Raw genomic sequence first — 23,531 nt, 5'->3', positions numbered from 1 at the left:
ATAGGCTGCAGAGAATACCTTCTCCTGCTTTAGACTTAGCCTGGCCTCAGAATGACATCCTATAGTATATCTCCTATCAAACTGAGCTCTCTTTTTCATCAAGCACTGCCATTTCCTCCCCTCACCCTCCCCACTGACAGTTTGAACTTCGTGGGTGTGGCTTGGATCTCTTTCAGGGAGAGAAAACTAACAACTTATAGCAGCAGCTTCAGAGAGCATTTTCCATCTCACAGATAGGCTGCAGAGAATACCTTCTCCTGCTTTAGACTTAGCCTGGCCTCAGAATGACATCCTATAGTATATCTCCTATCACCTTCTCCCACTACTCCAACCAGAGTTACACCTAATCACACTGACCACCCTTCAACATCTTCTGTCCTTCTGTGACTGTTCTCTTGTGCTTGACTGCTTAAATATTTTAAATTTAAATGCTTTACTTTTTGTCTATTAGATTGTAAGCTCTTTGAGCAGGGACTGTCTTTCTTCTGTGTTTGTACAGCGCTGCGTACACTTTGTAGCGCTCTAGAAATGTTAAATAGTAGTAGTAGTAGATTCTCTTTCCAGGGAACCAGCTGTGTAAGAAAATCCATTTTGTGCATTTTCAATGATTATATGGTTCTTTTATTTTAGGAGCCTTATAAGACTTATGTTAATGATCAAAACGTAGACTAAAAGTTAAGGGAGGTTTTTGATAGCCAGATAAAAGTTAGATATTTTCTGCCTGAACTTACAAGAGAGGGGAGGGAAGAATTGCCATACTGGGTTAGACCGAAGCCCAGTTTTCTGTTTTTCAACTTTGGCTAATCCAAGTCACAAGTACCTGGTGGGGTCCTCAAAGTTGCAAGATTCTTTCCTTAGCATAAGGCTTCTTCTAAGTATGAGACCCAGGTTTAGAGATCAGCAGAGATATATAGGCCGGTAAGTCCAGGTACTTTTGAGTGTTTTTGTTTTCAAGCACAAAATGCTTCCTTTGTTTGGACAGAAAATTTTTTTTCTCAAGGACCTCATCCCACAGGGGATGCTCGGTAATGCACTAGGGCAATGCTGATCTCCTGTAGACACATCTAAATTACCACAATGAATATGTGTCACAAAATGCATAGCCTCCTGCCTTCGGCTAACCCTGTGGCCACTTAGAGGGTCTATCCCCAGCACAGTTCAGGTCCGCCTGCACCTGCCACTTATGCTCTACACTAGCACCCTCCTCCCACCGAGGTTCTCAGTCTCCGCTGGGTGAGTCTCCCCCTTTCAAATTATCCCCAGTGATTTCTAGGTTACGGGGGCCACACTCCCAGTGGTCCATTAGTTCCTAGAAAGCACTTGCAGACCCAACACACAAACCACCAGGATTCTTAGTCAGTCCAGACAAGGAGAGTCAATAAACTAAAAAAAGTTTATTGCCATAAAAAAATTTTGAACAGTGAACTATAAAAACAGATGGAAAATAACAGGCAGATAACATGTAACTGAATAAGGATCAATTATAAAACTAAACATTTTATCACTACCTGGATAGTGCCTGGGAAGTACAGGAAATTTTGTAACCCGAGAGCAGTTAAATATAACTACTATCTCTACTTCCAAACTGAGTCTGGAGAAAAATCCAGTATTTCCAGATCCCAGAACAACATTGTTTAAAAGTAGCTGGCTACATAACTGCAGGTTACTTCCTCTTTGTGTTAAACTAAAGAAGGAACAGTCATTTCTCTGTAACATTTTTAAACATAAAACATTTACCACCTGCTGGCCAAACTAGAGAAATACACTTCAAGAAAGAAATAATACAGTTTACAGACTTACAAAACCCACTGTTTTGTCACAATATGCATAAGATTTGCATGCAATGAGCCTTCTGTTTTATGCTAATTTATCTCATGCATATTCATTGTGGTAATCCTGAAAACCTAACTGGCTTGGTATACCTCCTGGATAGGGTCGAAGCGCTGCCCTAGGGGGTCCATTCCTCTGAAAAACAGATTGGACTTCCAGTTTTGAAGGCCGTATCGCTCTAAGGACATTTAAAAAATCTTGAGGCGGTTCAAGGATGGCAACAAAAATGGTACAGCCTTTGTGTCAAAAGACACATGAGAAGTGTCTGGGAGACCTGAATATGTATATATTAGAGGAAAGGAGAGAGAGAGGAGACGACATACAGACATTCAAGTACTTGAAAGGTATTAATATACGTACATGAATTGAGGTTGCAGAATGGTAGACTTAAGAATAACATCAGGAAATACTTTTTCACAGAGAGGGTAGTGGACGCTTGGAATTTGGAGAGATAATTGAAGAAAAGTAGAACTGAGCAACAGAAGACATCAATATTTTTAAGAAACTATTTAAATCTACTAAGAAGCGATATTATTCAAACGACTGGAACTATGTCCTTAGATCTTAAAATTCTTTTTGGAGTAGCCAAACAGTTGACTAATGTCTCCGTTATTACAAGGTCTGGAGAAGTTGTTTCTTCAACCCAAGATCTGATTAACTTTTTTAAAGATAAGATTGACAAAATGAGGGTTATACTTCCATCAGTGAATCTACTATTCTCCGAGGACTAGCAGGCTGAGTTGTTGTCACAATTGGGTCGACGTCTGCGTTGGCTCGGGAATCAGCATTTGCAATAGCAAAAAGAAAAAACTTTTGCCAGAGCCTGCTGCGGTGGACTGAGTTCTTGCCGCCATACGAGTGCGCTCCTCACTTTTCTTCCGTGCGAGGAGCGACAGCATTTTTCTGTGGATCCTTTTAGTACTCGGGAAAGAGCCTTCACTGAAGTGTTTTTGTTTCTACTTCGGTATTTCATTTCATTTTCTTTTCATTTGTTTAATGAAAAAAATAAATAACTCCTTTAAATTTTTTAGTTTACTTTTTCCCCCAGTTTGAAGTTTCCTTTCTTTTTCATAGCAGCCCTTTTTTAGGTCAGTGTGGTCGGGTTTCTCCCTTTTTGTGCCCTCTTGGCACAATCGAGCTGTTTGATTTCACTGGTCTGGTTTTTCCTTCCATGTCATCGAAGACTCCCAGCGGCTTCAAACGTTGTACTCGGTGCAACCAGACCATCTCAGGTACAGATACACATTCTTGGTGTATCCAGTGTCTTGGGCCTGACCATAACCCGGCTTGTTGTGCCCTTTGTCTTTGTATGAAGAAGAGGACACAACTTGCTCGAGAAGCCCAGAGAGAGAAACGTTTTGGGGCTCGGTCCGGTCCCTCGACGTCGGCATTGGTATCGGCACCGAGGTCATTGGACTCGACATCGACATTGAGGGACGCATCAATGTCAGGAGTAGAGGTACACATGGCTGCTGAGAGGCCACGGCACGCTGGGAGCAGTGAGGCATCAAGTGGGTCTCCACCTGTCTCGAGGCCTCCTGCTGTGTAGACATCCTGGGACCGTCCATCATCTGATTCGACGTCGGCTAAGAAGCACCGTCACTGTTCCCGCCTCGACACATGGTGCTGGGAGCTCTGGGGAGCGTCGAAAGATTCGGCACCCGAGAAGCGTCGGCGCAGGGAAGACCACTCCCTCTCCATACAGGAGGTGCCGACGCGTTGGTCTCCCAGCAGGTCCGGTTCCTGCTTCCGAGCCTCAACCAATTCTGCCACTGACTGCTCCACCGGCCCTGCAGCCTTCTCCGATGGCAGCTCTCGACGAGTGCATACGGGCCTTACTTCCAGAGCTTCTGGAAGGACACCTGCGCCAGTCTGCTTCGGTGTCGAGGGTGCTTGTACCTGCCGTGTAGTCTGCTGCAGCTGCGTCTGGCCACCTGCGTTTAGGTCCCCGACCTCGGTGCTGGCTGCCACCCAGGCTGACACCCCATCGACGTCGGTGGTGGAAGCTTCACCGCAGTCCATGCATTCATCGGCCCCTCGACACCACCAATGAAGACATCAGTCTTCGGCGTTGAGGCAGGCTCAGTCTCGGACATCCCTACGGGAAGTTCTTTCAGATACTGAGGAGGAGCGCTCGTGGGAGTCAGAGGAAGATCCAGGTACTCTCCTCCGATGAGTCCTTTGGGATTCCCTCTGAACCTACCCCTTCACCTGAAAGGAAACTGTCTCCTCCTGAGATCCTTTTCCTCATTTGTATGGGAAATGGCTGAGGCCATTCCATTCCCTGCTGAAGTGGAGGATGAGCCCAGGGCTGAGATGTTCGAGGTCCTGGATTATGTCTCTCCACCTAAGGAGGCAGTAACGGCTCCTTTGCATAAGGTACTCTGGGAAGTCCATATGCGAAACTGGTCGTTCTCTCTGTCTGGCCCCGTGATCCCTAAAAAGACTGAGTCCCAGTATCAGATCCACGGTGAACCTGGGTTCGTGAGGTCTCAGTTACCCCATAACTCAATGGTGGTGGACTCCGCCCTCAAGAGAGCAAAGAGTACTAGAGACTATGCATTGGCGCCCCCAGGTAGAGAAGCTAGGACCTTGGATTCTTTTGGGAGAAGACGTATCAGGCCAGTATGCTCACTGCCCGTATCCAGTCTTACCAGCTCTTCACGAGCATCCACTTGCGGAACTTGGTGAGGCAGCTGTCTACCTTGGTCAATGCCCTCCCTCCGGAGCAGGCCAAGCCTTTTCGCCAGGTGGTCAGGCAGCAGAAGGCATGTTGTAAATTCCTGGCCAGGGGTGCTTACAACACATCACATCACTTGTCATGTATCACTACATCCAGGCTCTTGTCATCAGCTGGGGGGGAGGCGTTTACAGACCAGGAAATATAGTCCCCTGTGCAGTAAGTACGTTTACTCACAGGTGAGCTCCCAATTTCACTGTTAGAGATTTCCCTTTTTATTAGGCTTAGAACTCATGTTCAGAGCTAAGGAAAATTACAGTATGCTTGAGAATTTCTCTGTTCAGGTAAACAAGCCATACAAAATATGCTTGAGAATTTGGGAATGTGGTCACATGTTTCTCTGTCCAGGTTCAAAAGAGAGGTTGCCAGCCTGAGAAAGGCAAGGACAAATCAAACTTGGGTATACATATAAAGTATCACATACCATGTAAAATGAGTTTATCTTGTTGGGCAGACTGGATGGACCGTACAGGTCTTTATCTGCCGTCATTTACTACGTTACTATATGTTAAGAGGTAAGCCCCTCCTTACCTCTGTACCCTCATCTTCCCTTACGTTCCCACCCGTAACCTCCGCTCTCAAGACAAATCCCTCCTCTCAGTACCCTTCTCCACCACGCCAACTCCAGGATCCGCCCTTTCTGCCTCACCTCACCCCATGCCTGGAATAAACTCCCTGAGCCCATACGCCAGGCCCCCTCCCTGCCCATCTTCAAAGCCTTGCTCAAAGCCCACCTCTTCAATGTCGCCTTCGGCACCTAACCACCATACCTCTATTCAGGAAATCTAGACTGCCCCCACTCGACACTTGACATTTCGCCCTTTAGATTGTAAGCTTTTTTGAGCAGGAACTGTCCTTTTTTGTTAAACTGTACAGCGCTGCGTAACCCTAGTAGCGCTCTAGAAATGTTAAGTAGTAGTAGTAAAAAAAGGCCCTTAACTTATCGAGTGCATTTGATGATGTGGATCATTCTTTATTAAATATCTTAAATAACTTGGGCATCACAGGGGGTTTCCTTACAGTGAGATCCTACTCAGTGAAGATGGAAGGAGTATATTCCGAGAAATAGAATGTGGTTTGCAGGGTCCCTTTGTTTTTATTGAGGCTCTGATTTGGACTGGGGATTGGGATGATCTGTTATGGTTAGGGTCGGGGTTTGTACATTGTACTTTCTAATCAGTGTTGTTTTAGGGGATATTTGGTTTTTCCGTTTGATCTGCTACTGTTGCTGTATGATTTTTGAAAATAAAAATAAAGTAAAAAACAAAGTGAGGCAGTGCCGAGATGTGGGGGCCCAGCTTGGAGCTTTGTTCTGTAACTTTGTTTTAATAATTTCTCTCTTTTTATCAGGTCTGTCCGATCAGTCTGCGTGTTGTGAGTGTTGTGGGAATAACCTATCTCTTACCTCAGGAGGATCATCCACTTTGCCATCCTACGGTGGAGAGGTAGGGAAGGCGTAAGGGTTAGATTTGTGATATCACACATACACAGCAGTGGCTTGTAATCATAAATGTTCTTTTGCTATAGGTAATTGTATTGTGCTGGTCCAGTGTATGTTAAGTGATTTTGTTTTAGGCAGGTGTAATGTAAGGTGAGGGGATTCATAGATAACCATGCTTTAGGTGGGTGTAATGTGGTAAGGTGAGTGTGTGTAAGTGAGTATACTTTAGGTAGGTGATTATGGGGGGGGGGGGGTTCAGGTGAATGTGCTTTATCTGGGTGTAATGTTGTAAGACGGGGGGGGGGGGTGCACTTTAGATGGGTATAATGTGGCAAGGTGGGAGGGTGTAGAAGCCGACTGAATTTCGATTTCTACACAAAGACTGGCACAAAATCCAGGTTTTCTCAATGTTCGGCTTTGGCCGAAATTGCAAGTACATTTTTGCCTGAAACCAAAACTCCCCCTGCGACCACTCTGCCTGCCCCCAGCAGAGCAAGTGCTTGTGCGCCACCTAGCACACCCCCGGGAGAGAGCGGGCCCAGCTGGGCTGGCCACCCTGACCAATTCTTCTGCTGCCCCACCACCTGAAGACCCTCCCCAGACCTAGCTTTAAATACCCCGGTGATCTAGTATTCTGTTCTGGGTACGAGTGATACCTAGTTGCTTTTGCCTCCACTGGTTCCTTAGCCAAAATGGCTGCTGGGACTTTCCATGGCAGCCTCATGAGATTGCCGCAGGTGGTCCTGCTATTGAACAGGCATGGGCAGGAATAACTGAGGATTGCTCCAGTTGGTTCCAGTCGCCATTTTGGCTAAGGAACCGGCAGGGGCAAGAGCAGCTGGGAATCATTCTTGGTAGGAAGATGCAACTAGACCACCAGGGCATTTAAAGGTAGGCCCAGTCAGGTGGTGGCATGGTGGAGATGTGGTTGTGTGGGGGGGAGGAGGGTGACTGGCTGGCCCAGGAGGACCTACCCTTTGCTGCGAGAGGGTGTGGCCTGGGAAGCCCCCACTGTGTTCTGGGGGGTGGGGGGTGGGGTGCTGCTGTTATCAGCTGAAACAGAATGGCAAATTGTGGCTACTGCTTCGGCTTCAGTTGAAACCGAGAACCCAGGTTTCAGTCGCCCTCTAGGTGGGTGTAGTGTGATGTGGTGGTGGTGGGGGGTTGTGCATGTGTGCTTTTATTTGGGTGTAATGTGTTAAGGTGGGGGGGGGGGGGGGCAATGTTCCCTCAAATGACTGAGCTGATGTGAGCAAAAATTTTCATTACATTACCTTGTGAGCACTTAAAGATATATGTATACAAACAAGCAGACACACAAACACTTGCAGGGAGGTTGGAAGGAATTCCTTGACTCATATTCTGCATGCTTTCCTTGCTTGTTCGCCTGTAGTTTATAGCTACTCTGAATTCTACTCAGGTACTGGATGTTTAGCAGAATTTAAAAAGGAACACTGCTCCCCTGTATGAACACCACTCTTTTTTTTGAAAGGACAATGGGGAACCTTTGAACACAGGGAAAAGGTCCAGCTGCCTCCCCCAGTACCTCTGTTACTGATGGTATTGTATATACTGTATATAATCCAGGAAATTATGTACCAAAAAAATCAAAATAATACAACATATTCAACAGAATAGTATTTACAGTATTCTGCAGATAAATGCAGGTATTTTAACACTTGGCTGTCAGTCAACCCTAGCTCCCCAATCCGGCATCTTCCTTTTGGCCATACAAAGAGTAATGTTCAGCAGTTCTGTAACAGAAATTTTGAGATTACTGTCAGCTATAAAATAATCTACCTATTATTTTTGATAGGTTGTCAAATGGCCACCAGGCTTCAGCTCTGCTAGCCTTTAGTTTGCTTTTGAGTTACCAAACATTAGGTATGACTAATACAGATATGTATTATCTGCATTAGCTGTGCCTAATGGGTACAGTAGCAGAGAACCAGGGAAGCCAGGGTTCAAATCCCACTGATGCTCCTTGAGCTCTTGGACAAGTGACTTAAATCTTCATTGCCAAACCATCCAGGGACAGGAAAATACCTACCTTACCTGAATGTAACTTGCCTTGAGCTGTTACTGAGAGATGTGGTGTAAATCCAAAATTCCAATACCAAGCATAGTGTAAAGTAATACAAAACACTACATATGTTACTCAGGACCTACAGAAAACAATTACAACATACCATACTAGCAGTAACTTCCATGAGTCACACAACAAGGACCTACCTAGGAAAAGAGAGCACGACAAACACTACAGTGTTCACTAGAACATCAGTACACCTATTGGAAGACTAAACAAGCTAGATTAATACAGATGGACCCTGCAGTCAATGCGAACAGAAAGCCATGTCTCTTTCACACATGGAAAGCACAGACTCTCACTCAGTATTAGCATAAGTAACCTCAAACTAAAAATAGAAATAAAAATGAAACTGAACTCCCAAGAACCAGATTCTGCATACATTGCAACACCAGAGAAAGAGAAACAGTGATGCATGTCCCCCTGTACCATGCAAAAAATGATAGCAGATATACATTTCAAAAACTGACATATTCCAATCATTACATTACAAATTAAAAAATACAAATAAAACAACAAATGGAAAATGATACCATTTTATACATTTTAGCTTTCAGAGGCCAAAACTACCTTTCTTGGATCAGGACAATATACTGCTGTTATGATATCCTGTCCTGACCTAAGGAAGGAGATTTTGGTCTCTGAAAGTTACTCAAAAAGGTATAAAATTAGTACAATAAAAAATAACATATTTCCATTTTCTATTTATTAATGTTTATTAACATGGGTACCACACTACTTAAACTAAAAATAACATTCTTTTTTCTACCTTTGTTGTCTGGCCATTTCCTTTTTTTTTTTTTTTTTGTTTTCAGTTGTGTTGATCCCAGTCTCTGGTTTCTGCTTTCCTTGTCTTCTCTTAACTCTTGCCAGAATTTCATGTCCATTTGTCATTTTCTTCTTCTCTTCCTTTCTACTTTCTTCAGTTTATTTTCTGCATCTGTCCAGATTTAAGTCCACAATTTCCCTCTTTTTACTGTCTCTGTCTAAAGCTTGCTACCTCTTTCCCTCACTCTGGTTCTCCTATTTCATTTCCTCTTATTCTCTAGTCTCTCACTAACTCTATCCTCCCCCACCACCATACAGCATCTGCCCTCTTTCTTCCCCCACGATCCAGCAACTGCCTATCTACCCTGTTCCATCCAACGCCTGCCCCCTCTCCTACTGTCTTCCACCCAGTGCCTGCCCCCTCTCCTACTCTCTTCCACTCAATGCCTGCCCCCTCTCCTACTATCTTCCACCCAGTGCCTACCCCTTCTACTCTATTCCAGCCAATGCCTGCCCCTTCTACTCTATTCCAGCCAATGCCTGTCCCTTCTCCTACTCTCTTCCAGCCAATGCCTGTCCCTTCTCCTACTCTCTTCCACCCAATGCCTGCCCCCTCTCCTACTCTCTTCCACCCAATGCCTGCCCCCTCTTCTGCTGTCTTCCACCCAATGCCTGCCCCTTCTCCTAGCTCTCTTCCACTCAATGCCTGCCCCATCTCCCCCTCCCCTCTTCCATCTGCCTGCCCTCTCTCTCCCCTCACCACTTTAATCCAGCGCCTGCCCTCTCTCTCTCCCCTCCCTACTTTCATCCAGTGTCTGCCCCTGTTCCTCCCAACTAGTGTCTCCTCCCCATCTTCATCCAGCATCTGTTCCTTTGCCATACTCTGCTACTTCTGTACCAAAATAAAAGAGCCTTCGTGGGACTTCACTGTAACATACCTGCAGTTGCTGGATCTGACACGATGGCAGTTTTTGTTTTGCTGATGCTGCTGGTTTGGGAAAACAGCAGCAGTGGCGGAGGGTGGCAGGGTGGTGCATGAGGTAGTCAGAGCAGTTGCTTCTGGCTGTGTGGTGGGCTACAACTGCTGTGCAGCCTCATGTCAAAAAAGTGTGCAGCTTAGAAGGAACATTGGTGGAGGGTGTGCAGATGTGTGTGCTTTAGATGAGTGTAGTGTGGTAAGACTGGGGGTGTGCAGGTGGGTGTAATGTGGTAAGATGGGGTTGTGCAGGTGTGTGTGTTTTAGGTGAGTAATGTGGTAAGGTGTGCGTATTTTAGGTGGGTGTAATTTAGGTGGTTGTAATGTGTTAAGATGAGGGTGTGCAGGTGTGTGTGTGGTAAGATGGGGAGTGTTTAGGTGTATGTGTTTTAGGTGGGTGTATTGTGGTAAGATGGGGTTGAGCAGGTGTGTGTAGATTGGTGTAATGTAATGTGGAGGAGTGTGCAGATGTGTGTTTTAGGTGGGTGTAATGTAAGATGGTGGGGATGCACAGAGTGAGCGTGCTTTAGACAGGTCAGAAGTGGTGGTGTTGCCTGCATGTTCAGGTTTTCTCATTTTGTCTCCTGCAGAGCACTGAAGGCCTGTGGCCCTGGTGGGCCAGCTCATGTGAAGCTGGTGGTGGAGTGGGGTAGAGAGATGGAAGAGTAGTAAGTATGAAGTTCTATGTGAGGACTCTTGGAAATAATCGTGACAAAATGTCTTAGTGCACTGGTTCATAAAGAGTTGTTTGTGGATCAAAATATCAGTGGATGAGGTTACAGGAAAGAAGGCCTCTCTTTTTGCCTATTACACTGTTCTTTTCTCCTCCACATTTCCGTACTGAGTGGCTGTGGCAGGTGGCATGGAGCCTGAGAACCTGTGTGCAGTCACAAGTCTTGCTTCTTTCTGCTTGACTGGAAACCTAGGGATAAGGCCTTGGCCCCTGCTTTTCAGCCTGGATTGGCTCTTAGGCTCTGCTTTGCTGCTGCTGTCACTGCTTTTTTACTTTAGAAGAATGGGGAAAGGAGGGCTGCAAGTCTGCTTCTTGATCATTATCAAGTGGTGTATACATTTTTCCAGTGTTAAAACGGAGTCCTATTAGATAAAGATTTGTGTAGTGCTTTAACACCAGTGACTTCCTGTTTGTATTCACAGCTTGTTTGGAAATATGGAGGAAGAGTATGTTCCTGATTCAGAGAGTGTGCTTTAACACCAGTGACTTCCTGTTTGTATTCACAGCTTGTTTGGAAATATGGAGGAAGAGTATGTTCCTGATTCAGAGAGTGTGCGTCACCAGAGAGAGCTTCACCTTCAGCCCCAGTTCTGTACTTTGTCACAGTGTTTCCAGCTCTACACCAAGGAGGAGCAGGTGTGATCAAGGGACTTGCATGATTGTAACTCAAAGGTGAATGGGGATGTTGCTGGTAGAAAAGAGTAATACAAATTAAAAGAAGGTTGAAGAGTCTTCCATCGACAAGCAGGATTGATCTGGCATACAAATGAGTGACATTATCATATGTGGCCGAGGCAGCTTTCTCAGAGCTCAGACCTTTACCTTAAGTTCTAAGTGTGCATGGCCCTTCCCGTGTGTGACAGTCGCCTCAGTTTCTCAGTTTTGTGTTTTCTGCTTAGCTGAACAGACTCAAAGTGAAGCTCTTCCCAAGTGATGTTCGTCGTATTATTTCTTTTCTTTTTGTTGTTGTGTTCAGTATGTCACCAACATACAGGATTCAGACCTTGTCGAAGATATGGTAGAAAAATCTAGAACTTCAACACTCACTCCAAGTGCATAATCTGCTTGGGTTTGGACTATTACTAGAGCAGTTGCAAGCATTAAGTTCATATCTTCTAGAGCCCATAGAGTGCAACTACTTCAACACTGAAAAAGACTACTTCAGCTACAAAAAAAGAATGAGAGTTGTCTGTGTGCATATGAGTCAAGAATCTTCTGTGGAGCAACCCTCCACCTCTGGTGCAGAGGCTTAAGAGACCGGTTGTCCACGAGGACCACCAGGTACCATTAAAACTGGTTTGTGCATCTTCTGATGTATCCAGGCCTATAGCGTAGATGCCTTCTTAGGACCAGCACTAGCCTAAAGGGAAAACAGTATCCTCAAGTCCTTCCAATGCACTTCAAAATAAAAATACCATATCCTGCTAGACCAGTCTAGATGAGTAGATTATGTTCATCTACCAGCAGATGGAGGCAGAGAACTCTTGAAATGGCCATGATGACATCACCTGTATAAAGTGGGGTGCAGTGCTGATCTTGACAGTATTATCTGCCTCCAGCAGATGGTGCAGGTGGACTTGCACAGCAAGATGTTTTGCTTTAAGCCTGATTGAGTCCTCTGGCTACGGTGAACTCTCAGGGATCAGTCTATGGACCTTTGCTCTGATTGAGCTTGGAAGGTTTTCTCTCTTCAGCCCTGAGCCTCAAGCCACAGGTGTTAGCTCAGTACAGCTGGACAGGCAAGGGAACCTCAAGACACCTGCCAGTAGCGGGTGGTGTGAGATGCTTTCCCAGGTTATACTGCTCTGTGCTTCAGTCCTGTGGAGAGGCAGCAGTCTTGGGGGGGGGGGGGGGGGTGAATATGTGCCTTAACAGGCCAGCTTCCCTTGCCCCTTCGCTTACAGAATCCTCCCCCACCACCTTTTCCCCCTCCCAGCTCCACAGCTTGTATCCTTCTACTTGCTTACCTGGACAAGTTCTTCCTCCCTCATGTTATTTCTCCAGTGGTTTCTAGGGGTGCTGGAGCCACAATCCTAGGGGTCCCTAAAAAACAGCCACAGACCAAGAACATAAGATTCTTAATCAGTCCAGGACAACAGAGCTAACAAACTAATAGATTTATTATCAAAAAAAGTAGAACAGTAAAAGTTTAATCAGCAAACAGGAATAGGTAAAATGACAAAGGTTTGGTGTTAAATCTAGCTGAACACTTTTTACTACCTAAATAGTACCTGGGAAGATCAGGAAAAAGAAACTGTTTACAGGAATTGAACGGGGCCTCGGCACAGAGGTCAACTCCCCCCACACTCCCAATATAATGATGTAGTTGTATGTAGGCAAACATACAACTACATCATTATATTGCTACTCTCTCAAAGGTTTCTTTATCCTCTGATGTGTTGGAGACTTTGTTGGAAATATTTGGTTCAGACGCTCAAATCTTAATCCCACTCAAGCATTATCATGGATGTTTGTGGGAGAACTTACTTGCTTTTAATTATGATTTTGCTCATTCAGAAAGATCTGTGGACTTTGCTTTTTCTTTACAGGGTGCTTGGGTGAAAGCCTGTTTGCTCAGTGCTTACAATTTTGCGGTGAATTACAATTTGTTATGCAACTTTACATTTCTTCTTGTAGAGCCTTCTGTGCTACTCTGTGCCTTATGGACAATTGTCCCAAGTGTTGAAGCTCTGGAGCTCTCCTGGTTCATATGTTTGGTTCTGTCCTTCTGTTTTATGCTTTTGGACCCAGCTATGTACCCGTGTTTTGCAGTTTTGGCAAGTCACCTGGAAGCCTACTCACTCCTTGTTGTTTGAAGTGTTACAGTTGTGGGACCCTGCACCAACTGGTATGAAAGCCTTTTTAAAGTGTATGTCCCTTTTGGGTATAGAGGAATTCTCCAAGGATAAGCAGGCTCTCATATTCTCACGTGTGGGTAGATGCCGATCTGCGTCGTCTGGTCCGGCATTTATGCCAAAGTAAAAAAAAACCCCAGAGCTTTGTGAAGTGCGAGCTGTGCTCCACTGCGCATGTGCGAATGGCTTCCTGCTCGCCACGAGAACACGGTTCCCTCAGTTTCTTTTTTTTCCGTTTGAAGAGAAACTGCGCTTTTTCAGTGTCTCTTCACGTGCCTATTTTTTTTTAGCTTTTGAGTGAAAGTGTGTTAAAAAAAAAAAAAAAAGTCCCTTCATTTTTCTTAAGTTTCTTTTGCCCACGTTTAAGTTTCCTTTATTTTTTCGATGTGGGCTACCTTTAGGCCCTTACTTCAGTCGAGAATTTCCATTTTGTGCCTTTGCCCCTATTTCAGGTACCATTGAGCCGTTTGATTTGGGAAATGGGACTTGATATACCGCCTTTCTGAGGTTTTTGCAACTACATTCAAAGCGGTTTACATATATTCAGGTACTTTTTTTTTCTACCAGGGGCAATGGAGGGTTAAGTGACTTGCCCAGAGTCACAAGGAGCTCAGTTCCCCAGGATCAAAGTCCACTGCACTAACCACTAGGCTACTTCTCCGCTCACGCTGACGAGGGCTTCCCTTCCATGTCCATGAAGACTCTCAGTGACTTCAAGCTTTGTACTCGGTGCAACTGGACCATCTTGGGAAAAGACACACATTCTTGGTGTCTGCAGTGTCGTGGACTTGACCATAGTCCTGCTAACTGTGTTCTTTGCCTTCATATGAAGAAGAGAACATAAGTTTCTTGAGAGGCTCAACGTGAAAAGATTTTTGGAGCCAGGTCCAGTTCCTCGATGTTGGCATCAATGTCAAGTGTTGCACCGGCAGTAGGAGTATCGGTAAGCATTGCTGCTTCAGGGCCTCATGACACAGGGAGCAGTGAGGCATTGAGTGGGTCTCCACCTGTCTCGAGGCTTTCTGCTGTGCAGGCCAACTGAGACTGGCCATCGTCGGACATAACCCCGAGGCGACGTGATGATGACGTCCTCGATGGCACTGAGGATCATGGGTAATGTGCTTCAGGCGAAAGCCAAGAAGCACCATCATTGGTCGGCCTCGATACAAGGTGCTGGGAGCTCCGGGGCAGTGAGGGACAAGGCACCTGAGAAGCGTCTGCGCTGGGAGGACTTCCCTTTGAGGAAAGGCTAAAGCGGCTAGGGCTGTTCAGCTTGGAGAACGGGTAGACATGAATCGCTTGTTTACTCTTTCTAAAAATACTAGGACTAGGGGTCATGCAATAAAGCTACAAAGTAGTAAATTTAAAATGAATCTGAGAAAATATTTCTTCACTCAACGTGTAATTAAACTCTGGAATTCGTTGCCAGAGAATGTAGTAAAATCAGTTAGCAGGGTTTAAAAAGAAAATTTGGATGGCTTCCTAAAGGAAAAGTCTATAGACCGTTATTAAAATGGACTTGGGGAAAATCCACTGCTGAATAAGCAGCATAAAATGTATTGTACTGTTTTGGGATCTTGCCAGGTACTTGTGACTTGGATTGGCCACTGTTGGAGACAGGATGTTGGGTTTGATGGACCTTTGGTCTGTCCCAGTATGGTAATACTTATGTACTTACGTAATCACCTCTAAGATCATGGTTGCCAAAGTGTAGAGTAGAGAGTTGCACGGGGACTGGAATTTAACCCGTCCCCACCCATCCCAGCAAGAGTTTAACCCGTTCCCACCCGTCCCCGCAAGAATTTAACCCGTCCCCACCCGTCCCAGCAAGAGTTTAACCCGTCCCCACCCATCCCCGCAAGAATTTAATGGTACATGAAAGAAATTTCCGGTCAGCTGTCTGTCTGTCTCTGGATTTGAGCCACAACATTGCAGGCAAGGAAGGAACGGGCTTTGGAGCGTGGAACAGTCTGGTGCATACATGTAAGACTTGCCTCTGATTCACTGGCACTCTGTGCTGAAAGGTCGTCACATGAACGCACCAGTAGGTCAGGTGACATCTGATACTCATGCCTGTGTCAGAGCTGAGGTCTGCGCATCAGCCCAGGACCAAAGAGGATTAATAGTAACATAGAAAGTGACGGCAAATAAAGGCCTGAATGGTCCATCCAGTCTGCCCAATAGTCACACTCATTATCAATTTATGATTAAATCAACGAGTGTGATATTATATACTTGATTGTAGTTTTCTTTGGTGTTTCTGGGACATAGACCATAGAAGGCTATCCAGCCCTATCCTTATGTTCCAACTGCTGGAGTTGACGTCGAAGCCCACTCTAGTCTGCCTTCTCATTTGTGGGACACAGACCGTAAAAGTCTGTCCAGCACTGTCCTCATGTTCCAGCCACTGAAGTTGCTGCCTAAGCCCTTTCCAGCCCATCCTAAACCAGATTGCCATGTATGAGACACAGATAATACAAGTCTGCCCAGTATCGGCCTTAATTCATCACAGCCAGAATCACCATCTAAGCGTCACTCGACACATCCACACACATGCAGCCATTTAAGTTTAGGGTTTTTTTTATAACTTCCAACTTCTAATTAGAGATCCTCTGTGTTCATCCCATGCTTTTTTGAATTCCGTCTTCATTTGTGTCTCTACCACCTCCTTATTGGAAGACTTTCTGCATTTGTGCTGTTAAAGCAAGGAGGAGGAGATAGCACTCAAAGAACTTGGTACTCGGTAGATGAGAGGCTGGCGCAGATGCAGCTTACACTTCCACAGGAACCCCGAAGGAATTGTTTCCACCTCCACGGGAATCCCGCAGGAACTGATTCCATCCCTGCGGGAACCCCGCTGAACTGCTTCCATCCCCGTGAGAACCCTGCAGAATTGCTTCCATCCCTGCAGGAGCAATAATAAAGGATGTGGATCAGAATTTGCAATAGTGGTTGACCCAGTCACTGCTTTATCTCCACTTTCTGCTCCTTGTCTTCTGGGAAGCCTGGTACTCTCACCAACTCTTTGTCTGCCAAACCTAAGCCTGTTCTGCCAAAGCAGCCTGACCAACCCCAGGAATGCTGGACGTTCCATACCTCTTATCTGTGTATGACCATGGAGGTAGGTCCGGCAAACTGTGTGACTGGGTCTGTTGAGAAGGAACACACAGATCCAGATGGACAGACATCAAGCCCAACAGTTGGTTTGCCTCTCCCCTCAGTCAAGTTCAGCAGTAGAAGGCTAGTCTTTGGATCATTTCCTTGGATAACACTGTGAAACATGAAGACGTCCATTGGGCCTCTGACAGTAGAGAGAACTGCTGGAGAGGAAGGAGCAGCCAGTTCATCCTTACTTTAGTCTATTATCAAAGAAACAAGAGCTGATGTAAATAAAGCCATATGTCTGGCCCACAGAAGATCGGTTAGCTATTTTGGATCTTTTACAGTTTTTATCTAAGGTAGTAGCACATTTCCATTTTAAACCTTATGTCGAATAGGGTCTCTCTATAGTCGATGACCTAATGTATGTTACAACCCAATTTATTACTCAGGAACCTTCTTGCAATACCATAATGTATTCTTCTTTATCATGTATGTATGCACATGGTATATATATATACCATGATCTGTTCCATATATACTATGTTCCATGTATGTTATGTATGTATGCACCTTAACACAATACCATTTTTAATCCTGTTAACCAGAAATGGCAACCGCCATTACGGCAAATGTAAGCCACATTGAGCCTGTAAATTGGTTGGAAAATGTGGGATACAAATGCTACAAATAAAATAAAAAAATAAATATCAGTGAGGAGCAAGTGCTTCCTATATTTTGTCTGAAACTTCATAACAGTTAACATGAGAGCTTTCACTTTCTAGACTGTAAGCAAGCCTTTGTGAACTACCTCAGAAGAACAGAATCAGGAGGTTTGTACAGCTGTGTCTCCTTTAACCCTGACAGAATTGGAACTCCATTGAATTGACTGGCATTTTGTATCTAGTTCTGTTATGAGACTCCTCTGAAGTCTAGAATCTCATCAGATTAGAGCCACTGCAGCTATGGTGGCTGTTCTTAAATCTGCTTCGTTGGATACAGTTTGTAAGGCAGTGGTATGGTGGTTGCTTCATACTTTTATAGTGTCTTCAGTCAAACTATGCTGTTCAGTCTGTAGGATGTGGCAACCTTCATCTACTTTTCTGTGTAGACTGTTTCTAAATATGCGAAAATATGCAAAAGTGTGAACAGCCCTAAGCTTGGAAGTTACCCACTTATGTGTCTGATTAATTCCTAGTTGTTGATGGAAAAAGCATTGTTGCTCACCCGTAATAGATGTTTTCTAGGATTGATCAGGTACACAGTCCCTCCCATCTTCCCAAGGAGTTGCCCAAGTTCTCGAGTTTTGGAGCAAACTAAGGAACTTAGGAAAGGGAAAGGGTCTCACATACTCAGAACTTTAAAGGAAGATCTGGGCTCTTGGAAAGCTGTTCATCCTGGCGATGCACAGTGTCATCATCCACTTGTGTGCCTGATCAATTTGGCTATTTAACATCCGTTAGAGATAAGCAACAATGCTTACCTTGAGTTTCATTGTTGAGGCCAGTGGGAGAAAAACTGTTGAAGCTTAGTACTGTTTTTGTTTGCTTTGATGATTTTAATCTGTTTGAATATATTGACTTGGGGTACTGTTTTTGCTTTATAATGTGTTTGTTCATTTCCTATTGCTTCCAGCTGGCCCCAGATGATGCCTGGCGCTGTCCACACTGCAAGCAGCTGCAGCAAGGGAGCATTAAATTGAGTTTATGGACTTTACCTGATGTTCTTATAATCCACCTGAAGAGGTTCAGACAGGTAGGACTTGCTATTCTGATCTGAAACTCAGCTAATTTCAACCAGACTGCTGCTGCCCATTCTGAGAGACAATCTCTAATGTTCGAGAGTTATATTCATTACTTCCAGAAATGACTGGACAGGGGAGTGGGGGAGGGGTGAGGAAAGGTACTCAGATGTTTATTGTTTTTATCCCATGCTAAAACATTATTATGGTATCAAGGCAGATATGCAAAACTATGAAATAAAATCTTGCATCCCCCAACACCAAACCTTTGAGACTTAAAATCTTTTTGTAACATACAGTTCTTGAAAGAAATTCTAAACCCTTAAATACTCTGGCAGATGGGAAGTATTTGCTTTTGTTCTTCCAGAAGTATGTTCTGAGAAGAGGAAGGAGAGGGAAAACGTTATGGGTGTATGACAAAAGCTACATGAATGGACTTGAGGACCTAAATCTGCAGCAGAGGAGAAGAGAGAGAGAATTTAATCTTAAAAAGTGGAAATACACTGGAAACAAATCTTTTTTAGAAGATCAAGAGGTCATGATGTGAAATGTCAGGGAAGCATGCTTAGGAGAGACATAAAAGGCCTGCCAAGACTTCCCAATAGAAGTGATAGAAAGTAAAATGGTAACAGTTCAAGAAAACCTATCATAGACACTGTGAATCCTTAGTTGCAAAGAAAAGGAAGTTAATAAACAACCCGCTTTCCTCAGAGATATAGGCGTTGGTACTCAGAAAGACTTAATATGTTCACTAGTGGCCAGTAAATGTGTTTGTGCTCCAGATGCTGGTTTACAAAGATGCGATATTGATAATACCTGGGCAGAGGTAGGGTGGAACATGGACAGTAAAACTAAACTATATATATAGTGGTCAAATTTCACTGCAATATGCGTAATTGATGGCAGTGTGTATACAGCATTCGCCTATCTGTGCAGCAGTGCTGAAAACAGGCATATTTTTCAAATCCCATGGTCAGTGTTAAATGTATATGCATACATTGTTGACTTTATAGTCCACCTTTATCGAAGGCGGATAACAAGCCACACAGAGTAATAAAACACAAGAAACAATACACAAAACAAACACATTCCATGTAAACAAACTTCAAAAAAAATCATAGGTCTAGTCATCACAGCACCAGAGAAAATCAGTCTGTCACTAATCTCCAGACATAGCACAAGCTTGTTGAAACAAATACTATTTTAGTAGCCTGTTGAATGAGGCAATATTTTGTTGCTGGTTAATTGTAAGAGGTCATCGGTTCCACTCTTATGGTCCAGCCACAAAAAGGCACTTGCTGCCAAAGACAAACTGGTTTTCTGCTGTACTGTAGAGCTCTATGACCTATTTATTTTTAACAAGAAGAATTTATGTATGTGTATGATGATTACTGGATTTCATTATTGGCTTGATAGTTTTACAAAAATTCAAGGGAAAAAACAATGATGGACTGGGCTTTGTTTTGCTTCATAAAGTAAATTGGGCAGATTATCTGCCCCCACATTCTGTTTGTATGATGTGAAAGAAAGTGACTTTCATTGTCTGCTGGTGTTTTTGATGTAAGGATGGTCACTCTGGCCTGCTGTCTCTTCTTTATGGTACAGGAAGGAGAGCGCAGAATAAAGCTTCAAAATATAGTGAAGTTCCCCCTGCTAGGATTGGACATGACACCGCATGTGGTGAAGCGCAGTCAGAGCAGCTGGAGCCTGCCCTCACACTGGTCACCTTGGCGAAGGCCATATGGCCTCGGCAGAGATCCTGAGGACTATGTGTATGATCTGTATGCTGTGTGCAATCATTTGGGCACCATGCAAGGCGGGCATTATACAGGTAATGGGCTGGGAAGGAAGCATTATATGGAGGGAGGGTTTAAAGATAATGGTCTAGGGCAGGGGGGCACTATGTGGATAATGGGGCACAGGGCAATGGGTATTATACAAGTAAATGACCAGGGCAGGGAAAGGTGGTCCTTATATATCATCAGTATTGGGGGCATTGTTGGGGGTAATATATGGTGACAGGCTAGGAGAAAATTATATGGGTAAAGTTCCTCCTTGTTGAAAGACCAGTTGGTTTAGGTCTCCCTCTCAATAGATGGAAACTGAACTCCTGAAGCTGACATTTTCCTATTTTAGGGCTAGTGTAGCTGAAGCTCTTGTCAGTTTTTCTCTGTGTGGCAGATGGTGCAGCAGTCTGGGAGAACGGCCAGAGGGGTCAGAGGGTGATGGCTGATCTTCCCATATCTGAGCAGAGATTGATGTCGAAGGATTTCTGAACAACAATCTGGAGAGGCTGATTTTTTTTCGGTGCCTTGGAGGGAGATTCCTCCTCTCCACTTCCCCCCAGGTGGATCAGTCCCTGGCAGATTCCCTGGGATGTAATGCCCAGTACAGAGGCGTATATGGAGGGGCCAAGGGCCATGTTTCTGGGCAAGCGCTTAGGTCACATTTTTGAGATTCTCTGTACCTGGCAAGGAAGCAGCTTATAAAAGTTTTTGTGTTTTTTGTTCAAAAGGAATACAGAGGGACTGTTCCTTGCCAGAGCAGCTGGAACCCTCAATCTAAATGAAAGCACTCCATTAGCAGTAAGAGCTGGCTCCATTGGCATGTCCAGGATGCGAAAGAAATATGTAGGTTGAGTAAAAGCTGTGAGGCATGTCTGGTGACATTCTGTTGCAGAGAGAGAGCATGCCAGCAACATCGGGAACAATTCCCCAACACATGACTTCGCAGGCCTCTGAGGTTGGTTCTGAACTGAGCAGCAGAGAGTGAAGCTACTATCGCCTGAAAAGTTGCTGTTTTGGAACCAAGCTGTGTGGCCAGAGTGAGAGTCACTCAGGTGTAATAATACCTGATTCTTATGGGGGTGTAGGGTGCCATGGCAGCAGAGGGTGCCTTTCAGGGTTTTCCCTAGGTCAGGATTGTATCTGCAAAACCACAATCCAGTAGAAGGAAGTAGAACCCCGAAGGCCTTTCAGGACTGCGTAAGAAAAGCCATGCGGAGTCAGACCCCAGGGTCCATTGAGCCAAGCACACGCTATCTCTGACAGTAGCCAGTCCAGGTTGCAACTACCTGGGAAATTCTAAAAGGTAGTTCTGTCTCCTCATATTTCACTTCTAAGGATGAACAATTGCTCTTCCAAGGCTGTTTTTTTTTTTTTTTTTAATGGATGTTTCCTCCAGGAGCTTATCCGGTTCTCTTTTGAATCCTGCTATGTTGGTCATCTTGACCATATCTTCCAGCATCAGATTCCACAGCTTAATTATTCATTTAATAAAAAAACAGCTATATGTAATCTGCTGGTCATTAGTCTTATGGAATGTCCTCTTGTTTTCTTGTGTTACAGGTTAAGCACAAATTATTCTACGCCTCTCATAATTTTATGAACGTCTGTCATATCCGATACCCTCTTTTTTTTTTTTTCTCCATGCTGACAAGCCCTTTAGGGAACAAAGTGGAGTGGAATGGGTAAACGTGAATCACTTGTTTACTCTTTCTATGAGTACAAGGGCTGGGAGACATCATGAAGCTGCAAAGTAGTGCATTGAAAACAAATTGGAGAATATTTGTTTGTATCATTCAGTTTTTATTTACATAGTAACATAGTAACATAGTAGATGACGGCAGAAAAAGACCTGCACGGTCCATCTAGTCTGCCCAACAAGATAAACTCATATGTGCTACTTCTTGTGTATACCTTACCTTCATTTGTATCTGCCATTTTCAGGACACAGACCGTAGAAGTCTTGCCCAGAACTAGCCCCACCACCCAAACACCAGCCCTGCCTCCCAATCTCAGCTAAGCTCCTGTTGATCCCTTCCTTCTGCACAGGATTCCTTTATGTTTATCCCACGCATGCTTCAATTCTGCTACCGTTTTCATCTCCACCACCTGAACAGATCAGCTCAACAGTGTGATACAGCTGTATATTTATATTTCAAACTGAGTATCTCAGTTCCTAAAAAAACAGCAAACTGTAAAACACATTTATTGATAACATCCAATTTTTTGTATCTGTTGTGAGTCCCTTTTCTGAGAGAACTCTCCTTCCTGTTAGCCACACCTGATCACCAGCTGCCATCCAATAGTTATTCACACCTCCATCAACTGACTGTTGTTAACCTCTTCCTCTTTCTACTCTTCTTTTGTCACAACGTAAGAGGAACCCGAATTATAGCTACGTCTTGCAAGGTTCCGCGTTAGGAGTTACGGATCAAGAAAGGGATCTGGGTGTCGTCGTCGATGATACGCTGAAACCTTCTGCTCAGTGTGCTGCTGCGGCTAGGAAAGCGAATAGAATGTTGGGTGTTATTAAGAAGGGTATGGAGTCCAGGTGTGCGGATGTTATAATGCCGTTGTATCGCTCCATGGTGCGACCGCACCTGGAGTATTGTGTTCAGTACTGGTCTCCGTATCTCAAAAAAGATATAGTAGAATTGGAAAAGGTACAGCGAAGGGCGACGAAAATGATAGTGGGGATGGGACGACTTTCCTATGAAGAGAGGCTGAGAAGGCTAGGGCTTTTCAGCTTGGAGAAGAGACGGCTGAGGGGAGATATGATAGAAGTGTATAAAATAATGAGTGGAATGGATCGGGTGGATGTGAAGCGACTGTTCACGCTATCCAAAAATACTAGGACTAGAGGGCATGAGTTGAAGCTACAGTGTGGTAAATTTAAAACGAATCGGAGAAAATTTTTCTTCACCCAACGTGTAATTAGACTCTGGAATTCATTGCCGGAGAACGTGGTACGGGCGGTTAGCTTGACGGAGTTTAAAAAGGGGTTAGATAGATTCCTAAAGGACAAGTCCATAGACCGCTATTAAATGGACTGGAAAAATTCCTCATTTTTAGGTACAACTTGTCTGGAATGTTTTTACGTTTGGGGAGCGTGCCAGGTGCCCTTGACCTGGATTGGCCACTGTCGGTGACAGGATGCTGGGCTAGATGGACCTTTGGTCTTTCCCAGTATGGCACTACTTATGTACTTATGTACTTATGTACTTATCTTGAAATTGCCTTTGAGTCCGTTGGGGAGGGCGTGACTTTTTCATACCATCTTACTTCAACACGGATCCCCAACCGTGAACTAACAGATGGGCTTTCTTAGTTCTTCCACTTCCTTGTAAAGATCATTTTTGCTGCGAGCAGTAAGTTTAGTAGCAACTTATTCGAGGGATGTAGAGAGGTGTGGTAGCCGTGTTAGTCCACTTTTAAAGGCAATCAATAGAAATAAAACATGGAAAAGAAAATAAGATGA

At 44.5% G+C, this 23,531-nt stretch overlaps 1 protein-coding gene across 1 annotated transcript in view; it reads left to right on the top strand.

The window, feature by feature from the left end:
• USP31 (ubiquitin specific peptidase 31) overlaps positions 1-23,531 on the top strand; it is a 91,511-nt gene that overhangs the window by 45,786 nt on the left and 22,194 nt on the right. The window contains exons 9-13 of the mRNA XM_030211249.1: positions 5,921-6,015; positions 10,432-10,509; positions 11,081-11,210; positions 18,164-18,283; positions 19,875-20,100. Coding sequence (XP_030067109.1) covers positions 5,921-6,015; positions 10,432-10,509; positions 11,081-11,210; positions 18,164-18,283; positions 19,875-20,100 — 649 coding nt within the window. The remainder of the gene's footprint in view (positions 1-5,920; positions 6,016-10,431; positions 10,510-11,080; positions 11,211-18,163; positions 18,284-19,874; positions 20,101-23,531) is intronic.

The sequence above is a fragment of the Microcaecilia unicolor genome, chromosome 8 (genome assembly GCF_901765095.1).
Source record: "Microcaecilia unicolor chromosome 8, aMicUni1.1, whole genome shotgun sequence".
Taxonomy (NCBI): domain Eukaryota; kingdom Metazoa; phylum Chordata; class Amphibia; order Gymnophiona; family Siphonopidae; genus Microcaecilia; species Microcaecilia unicolor.
This window is presented reverse-complemented; position numbering and strand designations above follow the sequence as displayed.